The 21,187-nt window shown below is 53.2% G+C and overlaps 1 protein-coding gene across 5 annotated transcripts; it reads right to left on the bottom strand.

The window, feature by feature from the left end:
* Window positions 1–4,225: 4,225 nt before the first annotated feature.
* On the bottom strand, window positions 4,226–18,587 carry LOC119103394 (acetyl-CoA acetyltransferase B, mitochondrial). Of its 5 annotated transcripts, none has more exons than XM_037226914.1 (10): window positions 18,492–18,587; window positions 16,694–16,767; window positions 15,669–15,815; window positions 15,360–15,474; window positions 13,412–13,605; window positions 12,236–12,350; window positions 11,478–11,653; window positions 10,145–10,330; window positions 9,150–9,307; window positions 4,226–5,025 (listed from the first exon to the last, which is right to left on the bottom strand). In XM_037226914.1, the coding sequence occupies exons 2-10, from the start codon at window positions 16,733–16,735 to the stop codon at window positions 4,905–4,907; spliced, it is 1,254 nt and encodes a 417-aa protein (XP_037082809.1). In that variant the 5' UTR covers window positions 16,736–16,767; window positions 18,492–18,587; the 3' UTR covers window positions 4,226–4,904. The 5 variants fall into 5 exon arrangements, with proteins under 5 accessions (XP_037082809.1, XP_037082810.1, XP_037082811.1 ...); XM_037226915.1 differs by having other exon boundaries at window positions 18,548–18,587; XM_037226916.1 differs by having other exon boundaries at window positions 18,544–18,583.
* Between the last annotated feature and the right edge of the window lie 2,600 nt (window positions 18,588–21,187).

Raw genomic sequence — 21,187 nt, 5'->3', positions numbered from 1 at the left:
GGTTTTGCCCACACAACTAGAAGAAGCAGTACACCGCTATCAAGCATGACACTCGTGACTGTTAATCCATCTCCCACAAGCGCAGGGTGGATGACATCCACTTCATATGTAGAAATAGCAACACGCCTATCAAGATTTCACCATCCGGGTGATAAGCTCAATAAATGTTCCACGCTGTGATGCTGCCCTCCTGCAACGCACGCGACCAGGGCGTGCGATCTCCCGACGCTGTCATTCCCCGCCGGCAGCGCCGCTCGCCCAGGCACCGGTCGGCTCCAATCTGCCGCAGTACCCGTCCTTCCTCCGTCTGGCGGCGCGCATCCGGAGCGGCATGTTCAGCCGCTCCCCGACGCCGGAGCAGCTCGGCCTGCGCGTGCGGAACGGCTCGCTCTGGGTGCGCGGCACCTGGCACCAGCTGGACGGCGACGGGCGCGCCAACATCAGCGGCCAGCGCTTCCAGGTGGCCGGCCGCGCCGTCTCCGTGGACGGCGTGTGGTACTGGCCGAGTAACACCTCAACGGTGCCGCCGCGCCGCAAGCCGGCGCACGAGCCGCTGACGCCATACGACGGCCGCGGCGTCCGGCATACCAACCTGCAGGCCATGCTCGCCATCACCGTGCCGGCTGCCGCCAGTTAGTGCGTGTGCATGGCCGCCGCACGGGCCCTACGTCACGCGTGCATTGTACAATCACGCCACAAACCGCACGTCGCACGTGCACTGCACGCCCGACCACGTCACATGGTTTGTTGTTCACACGTCTCGCACGTCACATGGTGTGTTGTTCGCACGTCTCGCACGTCACATGTTCTCGACATGTTTCATTTTCCAGGGTGGGGTTCGGATGTGATCTCTTATGTCTACGTAATGCGCACTAAGAGGTCCTCGTCCGGGGTTTCTTAGAAAGCAAATGACCTCTTGTTTATTCGCTTGATTTGCGTTAAACACAAACGCGTTTCAGCTGTGAGTTGAACTGCATCGATTTGCTAAAATGTTGTTGTGCATTCCTTTGACACTCTTCCAAGGACACGTCATATGGTTTGCAAAGACACTTTCTAACGAACTTAAGTTGACCGGATTAAGACCAGGCTCCAATCATGATGCTGCTCATTGGAGTTTTAATCCTGTTCAGCCGTGTTTTGTGCTTCGCATGGTCACATTGTCCCCGTAGGCACTGTGGTGTTTTTGTCAGTCTGCGCGCGCTGCCGGCCGCCGTGGTGACGCACTCCGGTGACGCGCTCGCCGCCCCTGACAGCGCTGCTCGCGCTGCTCTGCTGCTGCCTGGGCTGCACGCACCGCCAGTGCTGGTGCTGCAACCTCTGCGACGGTCAGCTGCAGCGGCCCCAGATACGCAAGCTGTTTGGTGACGACCAGGAGGAGCCGCTAGTCACCTGAGGGACGGCGGACGAGGAGGACACCGCGCCGAGGACGCGTGGATGAGGAGCCGGGCAGGGGGTCACGGACGGCGATCAAGAGGGGGGGGGGGGGGAGGGCAGGAGACGACCGCGGCGACCAATGGCGAGCTGGCGACGACACGCGGGGACCAGCCGCTCTTGGTCCCGACAGACCACGCTCTTGGTCCCGACAGGACCAACGGCAGGTGGTCCGCACGCGGGGACCAGCCGCTCTTGGTCCCGACAGGACCAACTGCAGGTGGTCCACACGCGGGGACCACCCATACGTGATCAGCCACAGGCTAAGCGTAGACAATACGAAGGACAAAACGATGGGACAAAACGCGGCAGAGCGGAGGAACGGAACGATGAGGACCAGCAGAGGATCACACATGGAGAACTGCACATGACGAGACCGCTCACACGCTGCTCACGGACTAGACACGGGCGAGTGGAAGAGGACCAGCAGCCGTCGGTTTCAGCGGCTGAGTGCCAGCGGACCCAGCGGACGCGACGGCTTGATGCACTTCTAGGCAGTCCTTGACTAGCAAAGATGTTGGCCTGTTTGACGAGAATGTGACAATTATTTGGTTTGCACGTGGGGGCCTGGCTTCAATAGCGTCATGTCACTGAACGCTACGGTTTTGACGTTTTTGAAGCATGTACCTTGCCGGACGTGTCCGTGCAACTACCATATATATTGTGAAATACCCATTTGAGTCGCCACTAACCACTAATCTTCAAGTGTTTCATTACCCTCCTGGTCATGTTTCGCTCGTTCTTTGAGGACGGGTGCAATCCAATAGCCTAAGCATTTTGTCGTTCTGATTCAATAAGTTTGTTACGAGATTGTGCAGCAAAAGCACCGCCCGTCTCCAAAACATCGAGAATATTCCCCTCGCCGTTGCCTTTGGTGTGAATTTGCCACCCATGTTTCAATAAATAACCTTTAGATTGCGTTTCTCGATCGTTGGCCTCCTCAGTAGCTCCTGATCCGGTACCGGTATGAACAACATATCCCGATATGTGTAAGGACGTGTCTCTGACATGCGCTCAAAGTCCCAGAGGTTCCGAGTAATCCGAAAAAAGCTACGCTGGGCTAGTGTTCCATCGACCTAATCTAGCCAGTCCCGGAATGTTTTTCCGTTGCTATCAACCGACGGAGCTCAATCAGTGTCGCAGACGTCCAAACACATAGTGCATTCCAAAAGCCCACACTCAAAGTGTTTTTGCGACAAAATAATACCTCTGGTGAAAGAAAATAGCCTGAAATAAGTGCAGCTCGCCGCACCGCAAGCGGATCTGTTCGGCGTGTCCTGGCCAGCGAGCGCGATGGCGAAACGGCTTCGGCGCTACCAATAGTTACCTACTCTGTGGTTGGCCGATATTCCGCTCGCGCAATGACGACAAACAAAGCCAGATGGGCAGCTCCATGGCAGCTCCTAGGCAGGGAACATTTGCATTAGTCGTCACCGGTAAAACCAATGAGAGCAAGAGTTCTGTAAAAACAGAGTAGTTCTGTTGCACATTTTAGGGTGAATCACAACGGTATCAGATATGTCTGAGATGCGAGGAATTTTGGCCACGCACCATGATCGTCACGTGGAATCCAATGCCGTCCAAAGCATATAAGTCAAAAACAAGCGTTATTTGGCTTAGGTTTAATGAGTTCCAATGCTTCGAGGCTATTCATAAACAAGAGACAATAATAGATAGTAACTGCAACGATGACATCCCTACTCGCATGCAGAGACGACGGCGCAAACTTTCTACGACAGCAAGTAGATCTGGGCGCCTCCTGTCCTAACCTCTTTCTATCAATAAATTTGTCTTTGGATTTTGCCCACATTTTGGGAAGGACCCCCTACACACAATGCATACATGTACATATATATATATATATATATATATATATATATATATATATATATATATATATTGATGACAAACATCGCCCTGGTAGGACTCGCGGTCTACTGATCGGGCTTCCTCTTGGGATGGCAGGCTTACTGTCTTTCGTATGCCTTCTACGTTTCTGATGGGCCTTCTTTAACCGATCTAAGGCCTGCTGTCGACCGCCACGGTCTGAGATTGCCATGTGGGATTCCCTACGGTGTAAATAACAGCTCATGCGAGTATTGAACTGTCTCCTTTAAATGTGATGAAAGCTGTCTCGCTCATCGAGACCTCGTATCATATGGTGAACATGTTGGGTCCCTCTGAAATTCCGAGAGAAGATGCGTCCGGAAAATGGCAGAGAGGATGTTGCTCCATTGATCCCTGGTGACGTCGTCCCTTTCCATGTGCATATCGCACGCAAACTAGACACAAATACTCCAAAACGGACGAGATTATGACGATGTAAATTTGTGCTATATGTGCAATTTCAAATACTTCGCCGCCGATGTCAAAGTGCTGTGAGGTCAATGTCATAGTCGTTATCAGCGGGTGGATGAAAACAGAACAAGATAATCGGCGCTGGGTTGACTTATCTTGCGCCATTGAGCTGAGGCAATTGACGTCAACAACTTTGTTCTATATTTGAATAAACTGCCCCACCGTCGTATCCACGAGGTGCCGACGCACGGCTACGTTATTACATTGATTATTAAAACAGTAATTACCGCTGCGCCTCAGGCCGAGCTCGATAGGCCGGGTACACACCGGCTGGGCCGGCTCGAGCAGCACCACTCCCAGCCGGAGCTGCCCTGCTGTTACAGTGGGAGGGGCCACAGAGCGTGCAGCCAACAGCGGCCGCACGCTCCACGGTTCATCCCATTGCAACGAAGGCAAAACGTTTGGCCACGAAGCCTCTGCGAGCCAGACACCTGTCAACGCGTCCACCGGGCACTGCGCTGTATATTCCAAAATGGGTTCGATGCAATACATACAGCCACTCTAAAATACCTACAGTGAACGCCGGCTCTGCACACAAGCGTGGCGCTGGCTGCGCTCTTGACTCCGGTCAGCTGGCGCGGAGGTCCGACGACGACGCCGGCATACATAGCTGAGGCCATTAGCCCAGTCCGATCCGCATGCCAACGGACGCCTAATGACGGATATTATTGCACAACTCCAACAACCCTATCACCCTCCATTAGCATTGGACACCATCACACTACCACTAGCTTTACTTCCAGTTGACGCATACGTCAGCTTATTTTAGCAACAGCACCACGGTGCACTCAAGGCGTCACAAGTGACAATCGCACACGCCGAGCGCACTCCGACGAGGGTTGAAGAGCGGCAGCCGTTATGCCATCGACGCCACATACCAACACCGAATATCATCCCTGTGCTGAGCGACCCGGCACGTCGCTGCGCTGGCTGACCAATCCGTTGCATTGGGCCACATCACAGCTGTAATTCCACAGTCTGCTGCTCTGAGTCCTAACCTGTCCGGTCCGGCGAAGACAAGGGGAAGGGGCCTGTTGCATGCCTGATGGCGAGTCGGGTTTGATTCATCAGCTCCAGCTCGGCGGACTGCACCTTCCGTTCGGTGAATGAGTTGTTTACAGGCCCTCTAGCATGATGGCTGAGCCGCCGCCGCCGCCGTTGCAGATGGAGGCCACGCCCCGCTGGCCGGCCTTCAGCGAGTGCGCCAGGTGGGTGGTGATGCGGGCGCCGGACATCCTGCGGCGCCGGGTAGACCATCGCGTCACACACGGCACGCGCGTCCCAGCAGACCCCCAACGGCCAGGCGGCGCGGCCAACCGACGGCCGCTGACATACAGCCTAATGAACAGATCTGGGGAAGGTAAGGGGGGGGGGGGGTGACATAATCGGCACGTCACGTCAACCAGTGAAACGCCATTGATTCATCTTCCGCAGTCAAGCCGGGAAAGAGCAGGTTTCGCTTCAGAAACCAGAGGCACCACAGGCATTCTCCCGCCACAGACATCCGTTCATGAGCTACAACAGGGTATAACATTTAATGAAGTATGTGGGGCAGACGGCAGGACGCTGCAGGACGCGGAGAACCGAGGAACCCGGTGGTTTGACCGCGGTAAAGATGTGATTTAAGCCGAACCGTACCATATACAGCTCGAGACCATGGACACCTCCGGACGATAGCGCTGCATGCAAGGGACCCATTACAGTGTCTCATGTTACATGTTCATTGTAAACTTGCGGAGCTTCGACGCTCTAACTTGATACCAACAGAAGGGTAGCCCCATCATATTCAATGGGAGCATGGGGTAGAGCCGGGCTCGACGACCACGGATCCCCAAGCATACAAAGCTGGAGACGGTACCTATATAGTTTCGCTGTCTTCCGCGTTCTAGCTGGTTACCTTTTCTACTGTGCTTTGCGTAGTGTCCTGAAAGAACTGTGCTCGCACGGATGGACATGAAATAACCAATACGAACACGCGCACGATAAGCCCCACGGACGCGCTGAGCCGGCCTACTGTGGCAACGTCAGCAGTGTTCGGCTGACCACCTCACTGGCCTGACCAGCTCCCCATCGCAGCCGCCCGAGCTCTCCACGTGTCCGGACGTGACGAACGTGCCAGTCCTGTCAGACGCTCCGTGGCACTATCTGACCTGCTGGAACACGCACACTCTATTTGTGAGCACACCGGCGTGTCGCCACATCGCCACCGCTGTGCGCGGGGTCGGTCGCGTGCTCTTACTGCTCGGGGCTATTGCGTGGAGTGGTCGAGAACGCAGCAGGACAGTGATCCTTTTTATCGATTCACCATCGATTCGCGATCCCTGCTGTGCGATTTTAATGTGATTCACCTGACTATTTCTCGTCTTGAGATTCGCTTCACTAGCAATAGCAACTCAAAGTAAGTTCTGTTCGTTTGAATTCGCTATCGCAATTCAAGAGTCATTTCTGATCCAAATCATGTTGTGTGAAACAATTTATCCTTTATTCATTCTACGCTCAATAATTCCATGCTAATCTGCATCCCGTTTAATTGGCAGATCACTGATTCGCAGTGTTAAATCATTTCACGTCAGGTGAAAATACAACAGTCGCATTCTGCTGTTGCCAGCAGAACTGTCAGGTTGGTAAAATCATCCGACGAATCGACTAGCGTGGTTCCAGATTTCAACAATGATTTGCACTGATTTGAGGTTTTTTACCTTAGCTTCCAAGCTATCTAAATATTTTTGAGCACGTCGCCTTAGCGTTGACTCTGCGTCATTCAGACTGACATTTTCTCATCTCGACTCACTCTTTCGAAAATAATGCGATTGACGAATTGTTAATCGATTCATCTCTCATCTAACCCAGGTCCAGTGCCGGGTGCCTTGCGTCCAGGAGGGCCCCAGCGGCCGGCAGCCATGGCACTGGAGGCCGGAGCCACCCGACCAGTTCACATCTGTCTGCTGTGTACGTCGGCACCAGCGCCGGCGAAGTCCGATCGGTCGCCACACAGCAAGCACAGCATGGTCAACACGTATGACTGGAGTCAGAGCACCGATCAAAATACCACGCTGAGAAACAACCGTCGAGAAATTGGTGCGCTTTTAAAAAACAGCGACAACACAAACTATACGGGCCTGATGTGAAAGGACCACTTTCCTCGGAAGCCGGGTGTTTTGATCCACTTTGCCCTGAAGTTCAGAACGAAAACAGCGTTAATACGATTAGCTATCCTCCAGCGGGTTACCACCAGAGCGACGACCTTTCGAGATCGATGCGCTGACCATTTCTCAACTGCAGGCCACGGAGTAGAAGGAACATTAGCACATACGCCCTACGCCCAAAACACCAATTACAGACGGCCCACACACGCTAACAAGTTCATTGTCAGAGGTGCATAAACACTGAATATGCAGATTCAGCCTCCTGGCATCTTACATAGTAGATACCGTAGCAGACAATGTATAAGGCGTGATGCAACGTAACACATGCAGTGCAATATCGGCCAGAGTTGCGCCAGTTTCCAACAGCTCTTATACCTCACAGCCAGACCGTTCGTCACTGCACCACACTTACTAGGGTTCATGCTGAGTGCTGAATCTCCCCCCCCCCCCGCCCCTCTCCTCCCGCACGTCGTAAGCCGCAGTCATAGCCAGAACCCTGTATTCACACGTCATGTGTTCGTTAATTTGCCGTTCGATCAGGACGGCCGATCAAGCGTCATAGACAAAGTCTGCTAAAACTGCCAATTAGCACTTGGATGGCAGCATCCGCACACAGAAAATGTGCTCCGGACAGTGAGACCCCTCCTGTCCGGTGCCGTCGCCGGGGTGGAAGCTTATATCGGCCGCGCCGCAACCGATGACAGGTTAACAACCACTGCCGCGCCAGCATCACCGGTGCCGTACGGTGCTGTCAGCACGTCGTGGAACAGGCACGGAACAAACGGCATTCCATAAATCAGCCGAACACCTCGAAAAGATGTCACTTCGTTACATTTTAAATAACTAAGATCCTGCGAGACTTCTAAGCAGACGACGTTTTAAGTAAGATTAAATACTGTGAAATACTGCGGAATGTTTCCAGTTCATTACATTTTGCGGGAACTTTTATGGGCCCGTGATGGTGATTTGAAAGTCCATGGAACTTACTATTCTACGGGAGTGTCCCATTGTATGGTAAATTCCCCGTCAAAACAGAAACACAAAACCGACTGCCGTTGTCTCAGTCTTGCGGACCTGTGAGGGACCCTGACGCAAAGGATGCACCACAGCTCCTCTGAAATATCAATACAATGCTCTACTCTCAGGCTTAAAACCCATGCGTGACAGCTGTTGCGCTGTTGACCTCAGACCTGGTCGCCGGTCCTGACCGGGACGCTTGCCGCCGCCCGACCCGACGGTCACGGAATCTGGCCAGGCCACGCGAATTACGGCGAAGTTTATTACTCACGCGAATCAGATTGGCGGTATTATACGTGATTTAAATGGCAGTAATGTTTGAGCCAGACAGGGACTCCGCCTCCGCGGCTGCAGTGATTATGATAAATGCGTCGTTACAAGATCAACGAACGGTGGTAGTAGTTTGCCACTTCGACATGTTGCATGCCTTGAACCCGGTTCAAGTTCGCCTTACAGACGGGGCTGTCTGTTAGCTTACTAATGGGTGTCGGGCCATGCCAGTCGATTGTTGGGGCTTCGGCGCTTCGATTGCGCGGTCGTGTAAGGGTGTCGGGATCAGCAAGCTAAGGCCAATAGCAACTCAAGGTGTGGATGTGGCACCTTCATGACGAACATATACATTGAACGAGGATGGCCTCTTCAATACAGGGGAGGTAAACGGGGCGGATGCCTGTAGCCTCCTATTGGTGCAGCCCGGAACTGTCTATTAGCTACCGATCCTATCGGGTGTCCTGATGACCTGCTACTTAATTCGATCGGAGATCGCGTGTTCCCCATCGATGACCCCCTACTGACCCCGTCGGGTGTTCCACGCCGATGGCCTGTCACTGACCCGATCGGATGTTCCACACCGATGACCTGCTACTGACCCAATCGGGTGTTCCACACCGATGGCCTGCTACTGACCTGATACACCAATGACCCGCTACTGACCCGATCGGGTGTTCCACACCCGATCGGTGGCCTGCCACTGACCCGATCGGGTGTTCCACACTGATGACCCGCTACTGGCCCGATCGGGCGTCCCACATCGATGACCTGCTACTGCCCTCATCGGGAGTTCCACACCGATGAACCGCTACTGACCCGATCGGGTGTCCCACACCGATGACCCGCTACTGACGCGATCGGGTGTCCCACACCGATGACCCGCTACTGACGCGATCGGGCGTCTCGCACCGATGACATGCTACTAACCCGATAGGGTGTCCCACGCTGATGGCACCGCCGTGGATGTTGACCTTGGCCGGGTCCAGGTCCAGCATCTTGATGTTGGCAAGGATGACGACGGCGAACGCCTCGTTGATCTCGTACATGTCCACGTCGTCCTTATTCATACCCAGCTGGGCAAACAGCTGCGAGGGACACGGAGACAGTTCAAGCACCGCACAGCAAAGTTGCGAGCTGCGCAGGACCACGAGGAACGCATTTCGCAAGTCCCGTCGATCCCACGCCCGTCAGTGCAAGACACCGGCGGCCTGCTTCTCGCGGTACATGTCATGTCAATAGATGCTTCACGCCGCACTCAGTTACTGAGACTATATGACGCTGCATGCCACTCACCCACACAGGAAGGGCGAGGACCACGGGTAATCGAGCCCCGCACCTCTGGTTTCCCAGACGCGGAGCTTAACCGCTGCGCTACCGGAGGCCCATGGCACATGACCAACGGCCCCGGTGCGCCCCACCAGACCATAGAGCCGGCCGTCCCGCCGCTGAGCCGGCTGCCCCAGCGCTGAGCCGAACGCCTCACCGCTTGGTCGGCTGCCCTACCGCTGAGCCGGCTGCCCCGCCATTGAGCTAACTTCCCGCCGCCGAGCTGGCCGCCCCACCGCTGAGCCGGCTGCCTAAATATTGAGACGACTGCCCCACCGCTGAGCTGGCCGCCCCACCGCTGAGCCGGCTGCCCCGCCATTGAGCTAACTTCCCGCCGCCGAGCTGGCCGCCCCACTGCTGAGCCGACTGCCCAGATCTTGGGCCGATTGCCCCACCGCTGAGCCGGCTGCCCCGCCATTGAGCTAACTTCCCGCCGCCGAGCTGGCCGCCCCACCACCGAGCCGGCTGCCCAAATCTTTAGCCGATTGCCCCACCGCTGAGCTGGCCGCCACACCGCTGAGCCGGCTGCCCAAATCTTGAGCCGACTGCCCCACCGCTGAGCCGGCTGCCCGCCGCTGAGCGGCATCCCATCTCACCTTCTGCTTGGCCAGAGCTGGCGCGATCGGGAAGTCGATGGGGTCGCAGGCGGCGTCGGCGAAGCCCAGCACGCGAGCCAGCGGCCGGCAGCCGTGCTGCGCCGCCGCCGCCGCCGTCATCAGCACCAGAGCGGCGCCACCGTCGTTGAGCTTGGACGAGCTACCGGCCGTGATTGTGCCCTCTTTCTGCCGGAGGGCACGGGACGAGGTCAGACCGAGCGACCGGCCGAGACAGGCCTGGCCAGTGGTGAGCCCCGGGGGACGTGCGCCTTGGTCGGCCACCGCCGCGACCACTGCCGTGACCACTGCCCATCATCCAGATAATATGCTTGCCTAATAAGACGTAGTGACAGCGCACCTTTCTCACTGAAATGATAGTGGTGGTAGTTTGTGGCATTAAGTGTTGCCATCAAGAGTATCATATATACGTAATGACGCATATTTGCGACGGGCAAACACAATAGAATGCAATCAGGACACGGCACGGTACTGGCACCCATAGGAGAATGCGATCAGGACACGGTACTGGCACCCATCGGAGAATGCGATCAGAACACGGTACTGGCACCCATCGGAGAACGCAATCAGGCCACGGTACTGGCACCCATCGGAGAATGCGATCAGGACACGGTACTGGCACTCATCGGAGAATGCGATCAGGACACGGTACGGGCACCCATCGGAGAATGCGATCAGGACACGGTACTGGCACCCATCGGAGAACGCAATCAGGCCACGGTACTGGCACCCATCGGAGAATGCGATCAGGACACGGTACTGGCACTCATCGGAGAATGCGATCAGGACACGGTACTGGCACCCATCGGAGAACGCAATCAGGCCACGGTACTGGCACCCATCGGAGAACGCAATCAGGCCACGGTACTGGCACCCATCGGAGAATGCGATCAGGACACGGTACTGGCACCCATCGGAGAATGCCCTCAGGCGTGGCTCCCCACATTTATGATGCCTCAGCCTTTGAAACAGACGTACGCGCCACCTTCCCGGACCTCTCCCACAGAAGATAGGGCACGCACTCAGATCAGGCTGACCGGCCATCGCTCCGTGGTGGGACAGTGCCGGCGGTGACGCACGCCGGCGTCCCCACCCGCCCAGCTCAGGCCGACCGGCCATCGCTCTGTGGTGGGGCAGTGCCGGCGTCCCCACCCACCCAGCTCAGGCCGACCGGCTACCGCTCTGTGGTGGGGCAGTGCCGGCAGTGACGCACGCCGGCGACCCCACCCGCCCAGCTCAGGCCGACCGCCCGTCGCTCTGTGGTGGGACAGTGCCGGCGGGGGCGCACACCGGCGCCTCCACCTGGTCGGCTCACATCGAAGATAGTGCGTAGCTTGGTGAACTTGTCGAAATTGACGTTGCGGTACTCCTCGTCCTCGGCGAGCACGGTGTCCGGCTTGCCGCGGCCGCCGGGCACCGTGACCGGACACAGTTCGGCGCCCACCGCGCCCGACGAGAACGCCGCCGCCGTCCGACGGTAGCTCTCCATCGCTGGAGTGGAGGCGGCGCCGGTCAGCGCGTGGAGGGGGTCAATTAGCACGGTGCGTGTGCGGTCTATCAGTGACCGGCGAGAGGGCGCAGCCGTCACCGCATGGGTCCGGTGGACATGATTCTGTGGTGTCCGCCCCGCTAGTGACGGCTGCGAATTAGGCGTTTGAACCCGAGCAGATCTATCACTGCAAAGAAGAGGGTGGAGGCGGGCGGACCGCCCACAGGGTTTCCCTTCCCCACTCAAACGTTAAAGCTACAACAGAAAAAGGGTGTCTTATCTATCTAGTAGTCCTAAACACTTGCAAATCAACAACACGCGGAACGCGTGTCCCTATTCGACACCCAAGCAACGTTTCGGACACTGTAGTTCGAAAAGAATCCATAAAACAAACATCCGATCAGTGTTCAAGGCGCCGATTGAACCAATCTGCTCCTGTACACCGCGTGCCTCGAACGCAGTAACGCAACAACAGAACAATCAGCCACACCACCAGTCATGGCAGGGGACCAGGCGTGCGCGCCGCCACGGCGGGCCGGCCGCTGGTCCGGCCGCCGCCGCGACTGGCTGGCAGCCTCACGCACAGTACTCGTCCTGTTCGGCGCGGCTGATGCCGAGCTTGCGGGCCGTGTTCTCGCCGCAGTTGCCCATGTGGATCTTGTCGTAGACGTCCGTCAGGCCGTCAAACGCGATACCGTCCTGGGAACAGACCACAGGCGGCCGCTGACACTGGCCGTAGTCAGCCGGGGCCACTGGCACTTACAGCAGTCACTCAGGGGCCGCTGACACTGACCGCGGTCAACGGAGGCTGCACGGCCGCTGACACCGACCGTGGTCACCCGTGGACCGCTGGCACTGACCGCAGTCGCCCACGCGCCGCTGGCACTGACCGCATTCAACGGAGATTGCATGGCCGCTGACATTGACCGCGGTCACCCGGGGACAGTTGACACCGACCGTGGTCACCCGAGGGCCGCATACAGCAAGGGTTCAATAAGCGCGCTTCAGCATGGACGGGTGCGATGGAGATTGGGTGGCAAATTCATGAGTGCAAAACGTAGCGATCGTATAAGCATAGCGAATCTTAGTATTTCCAGTCGCAGACAATAAGAGCACAGAAAGTAATCCTTGAAATGTAACAGAACCGATATGGTGTTCCGATCCCCATCAATGATCAATTCATCAAATTGTATGTGACTCTCATCGTACCATTCGATCTACGTCTGGTCGATACAAAGAGTAGATACGCGCCCCGAAGCCGAGCTACAGCTGGCAGGCGCGGCCGGCGCCGCTGCCCGTTGTACGTGGTACCCCGGCCCGGCTCGTCGCCTCACCACCAGCTGGCAGGCGCGGCCGGCGCCGCTGCCCGTTGTACGTGGTACCCTGGCCCGGCTCGTCGCCTCACCACCAGCTGGTAGGCGTGGCCGGCGCCGCTGCCCGTTGTACGTGGTACCCCGGCCCGGCTCGTCGCCTCACCACCAGCTGGTAGGCGCGGCCGGCGCCGCTGCCCGTTGTACGTGGTACCCTGGCCCGGCTCGTCGCCTCACCACCAGCTGGTAGGCGTGGCCGGCGCCGCTGCCCGTTGTACGTGGTACCCCGGCCCGGCTCGTCGCCTCACCACCAGCTGGTAGGCGTGGCCGGCGCCGCTGCCCGTTGTACGTGGTACCCCGGCCCGGCTCGTCGCCTCACCACCAGCTGGCAGGCGCGGCCGGCGCCGCTGCCCGTTGTACGTGGTACCCCGGCCCGGCTCGTCGCCTCACCACCAGCTTGACGCCGCCGTAGGGCGTGGTGCCGCGCGGCAGGTAGAACGGCACGTTCGACATGGACTCCATGCCGCCGGCCACCATGACGTCGTTGGCGCCGGTCATCAGCGACTGGCAGGCGAGCATGACAGCCTTCATTCCCGAAGCGCACACCTTGTTGACGGTGGTGCAGGGCGTCGAGCGCGAGAGGCCTGAGGAGCGGACGAGCCATCAGCCGTCTGAGCCCAGTGGCAGCCGGGCTCAGCGCACGACCGTCGAATGAGCGACAATAGAGCTGAACACTGCCGAACGCAGCAGACGACCAAAGCAAAGCTATCAAAAGAAATTTGCGTCAAAAATACAAAATTGGTTGTCAAATGTTGTTGGGAGAATATAATCTGGTATAATGTCGCGATTAAAGAAACAAAAAAAAAAACAAAAAAAACAAGAGACTATGCATGGCAAAAACTTGGCCAGGGAAAAACATCGGAACAAAACTATAGAGTGTCAAATAATCAACATGACAAAATTTGTCATGTATGCAGATCGCACACCAAAACGTATCACGAAGTACAAGATCAAGTTAAAGTACCGAGTGATACAGGTGATTGATTCGAAAAATAGACAGTGATACATGAAACTAGATTCTCATAGCGAACATTGTAAACCGATGCCTAATGCAACATGCGTCGAACCTTAAGTAAGGTTATGTCAGGTGTGGTGGCGGTTTGGTGTTTTAATGACGCGTCGGCTCCCAAGTCATCTTGCGCCCACTCGAAAACAACCACCGCTGTCTGTACAGGCAGGCTATACATACATTTTCAACTTTTACTAGGCGGCTTCACTGGTGTACTTAACCTCGAGGCCGAGTTTAAATAATGGCGACGCCAACGTTGCCAAAAATGCGAGCATATTCGCGATTTCGCAACACGGTTCACCACCAATCAAAGGACGGAGGGACGCTAACGAAAAACACCAGCGCTTTTCCGCGTCCTAGCGTCGGCACGAGACAACGACATGCTCTACGGACAGCCGGTCCCCACATACGTCACCCTGAGGCATATCCTGGCGCATAATGTACACTGAGTGCATTGCATATGCATGACCCAACCAACAAAGTCCTACCTACACCCTACACACGACTAATGACTCACCATATGAAGTCCTACCTACAACCCAACCAACAGTCTACGAAGCGCGACTTCTTGGAGGCGGTCATTGGGGCGAGTAAACAACCAGTTAGCAAGCATGGGCTTCATCTTCCACAATGGGTGAAGATGCTGCTCAAATATGCTCTGCCACGCGTCGCAGACGTAAGTGTATATGACCGACTTGAAATCTCGCGCAGGCACATTGATTTAGATATTAAACATTTGTTAAGATTTATTTAAACATTGGATATTTGTTCAGATTCATTTACACAAGCGCTTAGACACATAGATGCAGGACATTCAATTGAACCCCCGCACTCACCCAGACAAGAAAAAGTCAATAATTCTAGCTGTGCTAGAGTTTAATTCCGATTCGATTCAGATTTTCAGCAGAGGCCTGAAATCTTATTCGGATATGGCTTCATGCCGCTTTAGCACCGATTCCGAATCGATTTCGCCCGAGCGGCAACAGGCACAAGTCTGAATCGATCATTGTGATGTTAATGCTGATTACTGTGATGTTTATGCTAAGGTGAATGGAGTTCAAAGTCACTCGTACATAAAGGTCTAAAAATTACTTTAAAAACCAAACACGGATTCTAAGACACAAAGGCCTTGAGAACGCCCACAAAAACGTAAGGCAAAAAGCACCTTTGACCGCAACTGTTTTAATACAATATGTGACGTAGCCCCCGTCGCCTCAACCGCCTTTAAGCGCCAAAAACAGCAACATATCCTATGCAAACGTGCTACGTGTTGGCAGCATGTCTGCCCGAATGCCGGCTCAATGTGTCCGCCACAGCAGGCGCAGTTACCGGCGAACAGCGCAGCCTGTCGTGCCGGCGCCTGACCGGTGTTGGCCGACAGCACATTGCCCATGAAGACCTCCTGCACAGCAGACGGGTCTATGCCAGCCCGCTCCACCGCCGCCTGGCGACAGAGATCACAGGCACGACTCGTCAGATTTGCCGCTGCGACCCGGCCAAACAAAAATGTAGAGCTGCCGCGACATCGCGGATTGGTGAAACGACAAGCGCCAAAATTGCCCTGAGTGCGTTAACAAAGCTACACCATCACAGCGTGCGTAACAGGCCCGCGCCCATCGGCAAACATCGTTGGCTGACCTTGACAGCGACGGAGCCCAGCTGGGTGGAAGAGAGCGGCGCCAGCGTGCCCAGGAAGCTGCCCATGGCGGTGCGGGCGGCGCTGCAGATGACCACCTCGTTCAAGCCGGACGCCGTGCTCAGGCTACGGCGCACCGCTGGCGCCACCTGGCCGCAGACAGCCACACCACAACTGGTGAATGGGTAAACAGACTTATAGGGCAGGCTTGTGTCCACAGGTTTGACAAGGCCTAGTGGTAGGGTGGTTTGTTTTCCATGAGGCTTTGTCCTGAACCCCCTCATGTTCGACAAATAGTATGTAAAATGAAGTGCGGATGTTCGTGAGAAATGCTGGAAATAACAGATTTTCAAGAAATGGTTACTATGTAGAATACATCAGCAGACCAGCAACATTAAGAAATCAAACAATGAGCAAGAAAAGCAGGATGGCATAATTCACATAAACATGGATAGCATATGACCATACTTCACTATGCTGATTGCTAAAATGCATTGCATATGTTTGTACTTTAGTGCATCTGAATGCTAAAACTGAGGTATTGGGTCGAAAACCTAACAAAAACATGTACAAAACTTTTCAGTTCTATACTATTTCTTCCCTTCTCACACAAAACTTTATACTGTGTGATTATGCATTACAGCTATTCCCTATTAAATTATCTGAGCTTCTGTTATTAGACAATTCAGTACACAAAGACAATGAAAAATGGTCTCCAACACATGTCAGCACTGAACACATATGCTATTCCAAGTCATTGCAAAATCAATATCACAAACAGCCCATACAACAAGCAATTGCAAAAAATGAAGAACAATTTTGAGGGCATGATATCATCCTCTGCAGCTTGGAATTACAATGCAAGTCCTTATATCACAAAAATATACTGGACATAAACACACATCTACTCATTGGGATATGTTGGCACAGTCAACAGCTGGCTGCATATAAGCATCAGCATAAGCAAATTTCTGGATGCACATCATAATGCCAAATAAACTGTGGCAGCAAACTACTAACTACTAACCTTCATCTTCATAATGTGGCTGTTTAACAAGCTTGGAAACATTGTGATGTGGTTATGCCTTCAGCAGCCTGAAACTGCAAAGCATAAGTCATACTTTGGATACCCTCCAAGCAGCAGCATTTAAGATAGACAACTTCCATATGAATCATCCTTTATTCACCATGCCTACATGGTATGGTACCTTCATGACATTATGGCATGTCACAAAATGTAAATATTAATGCTTGTGGAAAATGGCATATAAATGACACAATAACTAACACACAATCAACAAAAATGGCTATAGACAGGATGAAAATGGATAATTTTGGCAATACAATTAGGCCATGTGAGTGCTACAGATATATAAGCTGCTAAACCCTGATCACAAGGCATAAGGCCATAAAATATAGTATACTCATTCACCCCACTTTACCAGAATTCATCCAAAACAAAGCACCTTCATTAAAAAACATCATAAACCCTTCAGTAAAAATCATCAGTCTTGCCTTTGACTTGACAAGTGAACTAGGCAGGTCAGATACCTGTGTTCTGAATCAAAGGCCAACAAAGTAACACTGACAGATTGCACGCTAAGGCTGCCGGAGAGCCAGGATCCTGGTAGAATAACTTTATATTTATATTCTGTATGCATTACTGTATGAATCTTGGCACCCTGCAAATCCTTCATAAGATTGTATGGTAATCACTGCCAGTAGCGGAGGGCAGTACCAGCTGAGCAGAATGTTCTACAATTATCTTCAGCATTAAGAAGAAAATGGAATAATATTATGGTGTGTGTAGAATTATGAGCATAACTGGTCATGACCAGAATGCTTGCTAAACGTTACAGGTAACATCATATAAAAATCACATTGTGAACAGTAGAAGATACCATTATACCCAACCCAACCCAACCCAACCCAACCCAACCCAACCCAACCCAACCCAACTTAACCTAACCTAACCTAACCTAACCTAACCTAACCTAACCTAACCTAACCTAACCTAACCTAACCTAACCTAACCTAACCTAACCTAACCTAACCTCCCCACCCTATACCTCCTTCAACCCAGCATCCCATTGGCATCCACGTTCCATGCCATGTATAGTTGCCGTAAAGTGAGCTTTTATTTAGCTGCCGTGTTCTCATTTTGCGCGTTACATTCCCCACCCAATTCCCCTGCAACCCATCGTCCCGTTGGCGTTGAGGATCAATGGATTCTTGCTATCTTGGCCCCGTACATTTATAGGTGTCGCGGCTGCTGTGTGTGTGCAGTGCTTGGGAGGTCGCCATTGTAATTGCAAAAAATTTGAAGGTAAGAGCATGAATCTACCTGTTTTGTGATTATTTACTATATGTCCTGCCTCAAACACGACAAATGGTGTACAATGATTTTTTCTAACATCGGGTAGGAAAGTACACCCTGACCGAATTAAACATTCAAACAATGTGAAAAACCTGCAATCATATACTGCACAAAATTCAATTTTCTTTACAATATTAAATAACTACATGAAAAACATGTTAACAATTTGGGCTGTTCAGATGTTCTAAGCAGGTAGTCATCAAACATCTTCTCTGAATTATTGAAGGTAATTAATGGGCATAATGATTCTACAAAGTGCGGTAAAATTTGTACATGGACGGTCCGGGAAGTGGGTGGTGTTTTTGCAGGCCGACCGCCGGGCCTCGGACCGGCGTAGGACCCCCACTTCCCAACACGGTCGGAATCAAGTTAATCTGGTGTAAATCCATAAAATATGGGAAAAAGAATATATAAGGCATGTATGAGTGCTTTAAAGACCTTCATTTACCTCTATGTGGTACAGAATGACAGTAAATCGCGTTTAACCTCAGTTAACGAACCTACCAAGACCCGACACCCACGGCTTTATTCCGACAAAACTGGCGCACAACAGACCAGACCGACGCAAAAGTCTACGGTAGAGGGCAGGGTTTAAGGTCCTTTTAGGCTGCTGGCGATCTCAATCCTGCATATTAATAAATCGGCGTGACAATAAGTCAGCTTCAATCACTTTTTAACATTATTTCATTGGTGAGATTCTTAAATATGGGCTAACAAAATTGTAGAATAATATCCAAAAAAGTCTAGAGAAGTATGTTAATGTGGCAATTTTCATGGTTATGGCGCTTAGGGAACAGCCCCAGAGGCCCGGATATAAAAAGGCTTGGAAATAGGTATAGGCCGCGGGGGGGGGGGGGAGGGACGTTGTCTTGGCTCACTTGGAAAGGGGATTGGAGGCATGATGGAGCTAATGTTTCAAGAGATTGGCATCTGGCATCTGGCATCATTCATTGTCAATTGTTATCTGTCACCATTCATAACTGACCTTGCACCCGGTCCTCGACGCGACGCGCCGCTTGTCAGGGGTGGGCTGCATGCGTAAGCCATGAGGGACTGAGAGGCTCCCCTGTATGGGGCACTCCTACCGGGGCCCAGTGCACGCTCCGAGGGGTCCTTGTGCGGGTTAATGCTTGGCAGTTGTCCCCCCCCCCCCGCCCCCAGGGAAAATTAAATCAGGTGTTAAGGGCCCACGATAACAGCTTACAGTCCTCATCTGAGCAAACATGAGTGCCTGGCAGGTTAGCAAAAAGGGACCTGACAAGAGTGAAGGGTCCTCCACAGATGAGATAAAAAAGAATAAGCCCTAGATCACTGAAGAGGACCTCTGAGAATTGAGTGTATTGATGCATTAATGTATATGGGCCCCAGCAAGAGCACAGCACTCTACAGGCAGGAGGAAGGAACCCAAGACCCATGTGAGGGGCCCTGAGCAACCATGAGTACCCTGGCAGGTTAATATATGGTGTCCTAGCAAAAACATACAGAGCCTTTCAGGCGAATGGAAATTTTTTTTTGGATGGCCCGTGATCGATCAAGAGTGCCCCAAAGGTTAGCAGATGGTGCCCGGTGTCGGCGTAGGGCCTTCGAGAAGATGCAGAGGTGAAGGGTTGTAGACGGCGTCACCTGTAGGCGGCGGCACCTCCGTAGACGGCGCCATCACCGTAGGTGGCGTCATGGAAGTTGTAGGCGGCGCCACTGAAGATGCGCCTGCCGCCCTATCCGCTAGATGTCACCGTGCCCCATGCAGTATCAGGTTTCACTTGGAATTTGTCACTGAACTCCGCCAGCTGTACCTACAATCATTTCCTACCGTGTAAATTATTTCTTCACGCCGACAGAAATAATTTCAACTCGTAAAGACCTTTCATTTTGCATTTGGTGCCGCCTACATTCTGAATCCGCCACTGTAACCTAATGACGTGTCACCTCGTGCTGCGCAGGTCATCGTCAGAATTTGGGATGCCCATAGGGCAAGTGCCAAAAACTTTTCATAGTTTTTGAACTTTTGCATAGTATACGTCCGAACCTGCCAACTTTGACCTGGATCTGCATTTTCTGACATTTCCAAACCGTCGACCGGTCCAAATCCAACAATACTCAACCATGTCATTACTGCAGCCCGATTCTTCCAAGCACTTGACACGACACTTGAGCCACGGCTTTTACACGTATTCCAGGATGCTCAAGATGATAATGCAGTGTGTGTTAAACATTCTGAATCGTTTGAGTACCTTTTCCCGACTTCGTTCTATCCTAGCCGTCCGCCAGCGGATAAGGGGACGGGAAGCGTTGTTCTGGCCGTGCCGCCTAAATGACCAAAAATCTTTCAACGGTTTGGCCCCTCACCAAACCGATTTGGTGCCGCTGTTGTAAGGAAATAATGTTTGCGGGAAGTTCCAAAACCGGAAAACTCGGGCCTTCAGCACGAATTCGCTATCACTCAACTGTTCTGAATTTATCAGCCGAGCTGTAAGGGTAGCGTGCGTGTTCTGCGCATATAGTAACACATACTGTGAATATCATCGTGCCTAACATGACGGCATGGTTCAACTGGCATTGAACACACTGAAACAGCCAAAGCACGAGAGCGCAAAATGGACATCAGCTGCATGTGCCGAACCTCAAGGGTTTTGCAGTCCGTTAATCTCGACATATAATAAGTGTGATTAGATTAAATGTAATTGATTAATTAAAAGAAGAGTGCACAATAATGTTCGCCGTCACTTCAAGGGGCTGTTCCGCAGTTAAACATTTGGTGTAAACGTGAAACGCGGCGGAAAAGGCGCCCTTGTTTCTATTTGTATGCCTGACCCGTCCAGCTGCGGACACGGCTGTCGGTTTCGTGCAGGGTCGGGCTTTTTCCTGCCGAGTGGGTTTCAACCGGTCCTTGGCACAGGTTCCATTATTTCAGTCGGTTTTGTGTCAGACCTCTCATTCAGAATCGACCCCTTTCAATCCGGTTTATTCAGAGCCGGCCCTCGGGAGGCGGGCCGGCCGCGACGATTTCCTTCGCGCCAATGGTGCTAGGCTTCATACCAAAGGGGAAAATTATAAATCGATGGGCGAATTCGTACGCCAGGAATAGGACAGTTTCTCGCGCCTGACTACACCAACGTTGCACAGTTATCATCACCATGAAAAGAA

This window comes from Pollicipes pollicipes, unplaced genomic scaffold (assembly GCF_011947565.3).
Source record: "Pollicipes pollicipes isolate AB1234 unplaced genomic scaffold, Ppol_2.1 Scaffold_5724;HRSCAF=6776_pilon_pilon_pilon, whole genome shotgun sequence".
NCBI lineage: Eukaryota > Metazoa > Arthropoda > Thecostraca > Pollicipedomorpha > Pollicipedidae > Pollicipes > Pollicipes pollicipes.
This window is presented reverse-complemented; position numbering and strand designations above follow the sequence as displayed.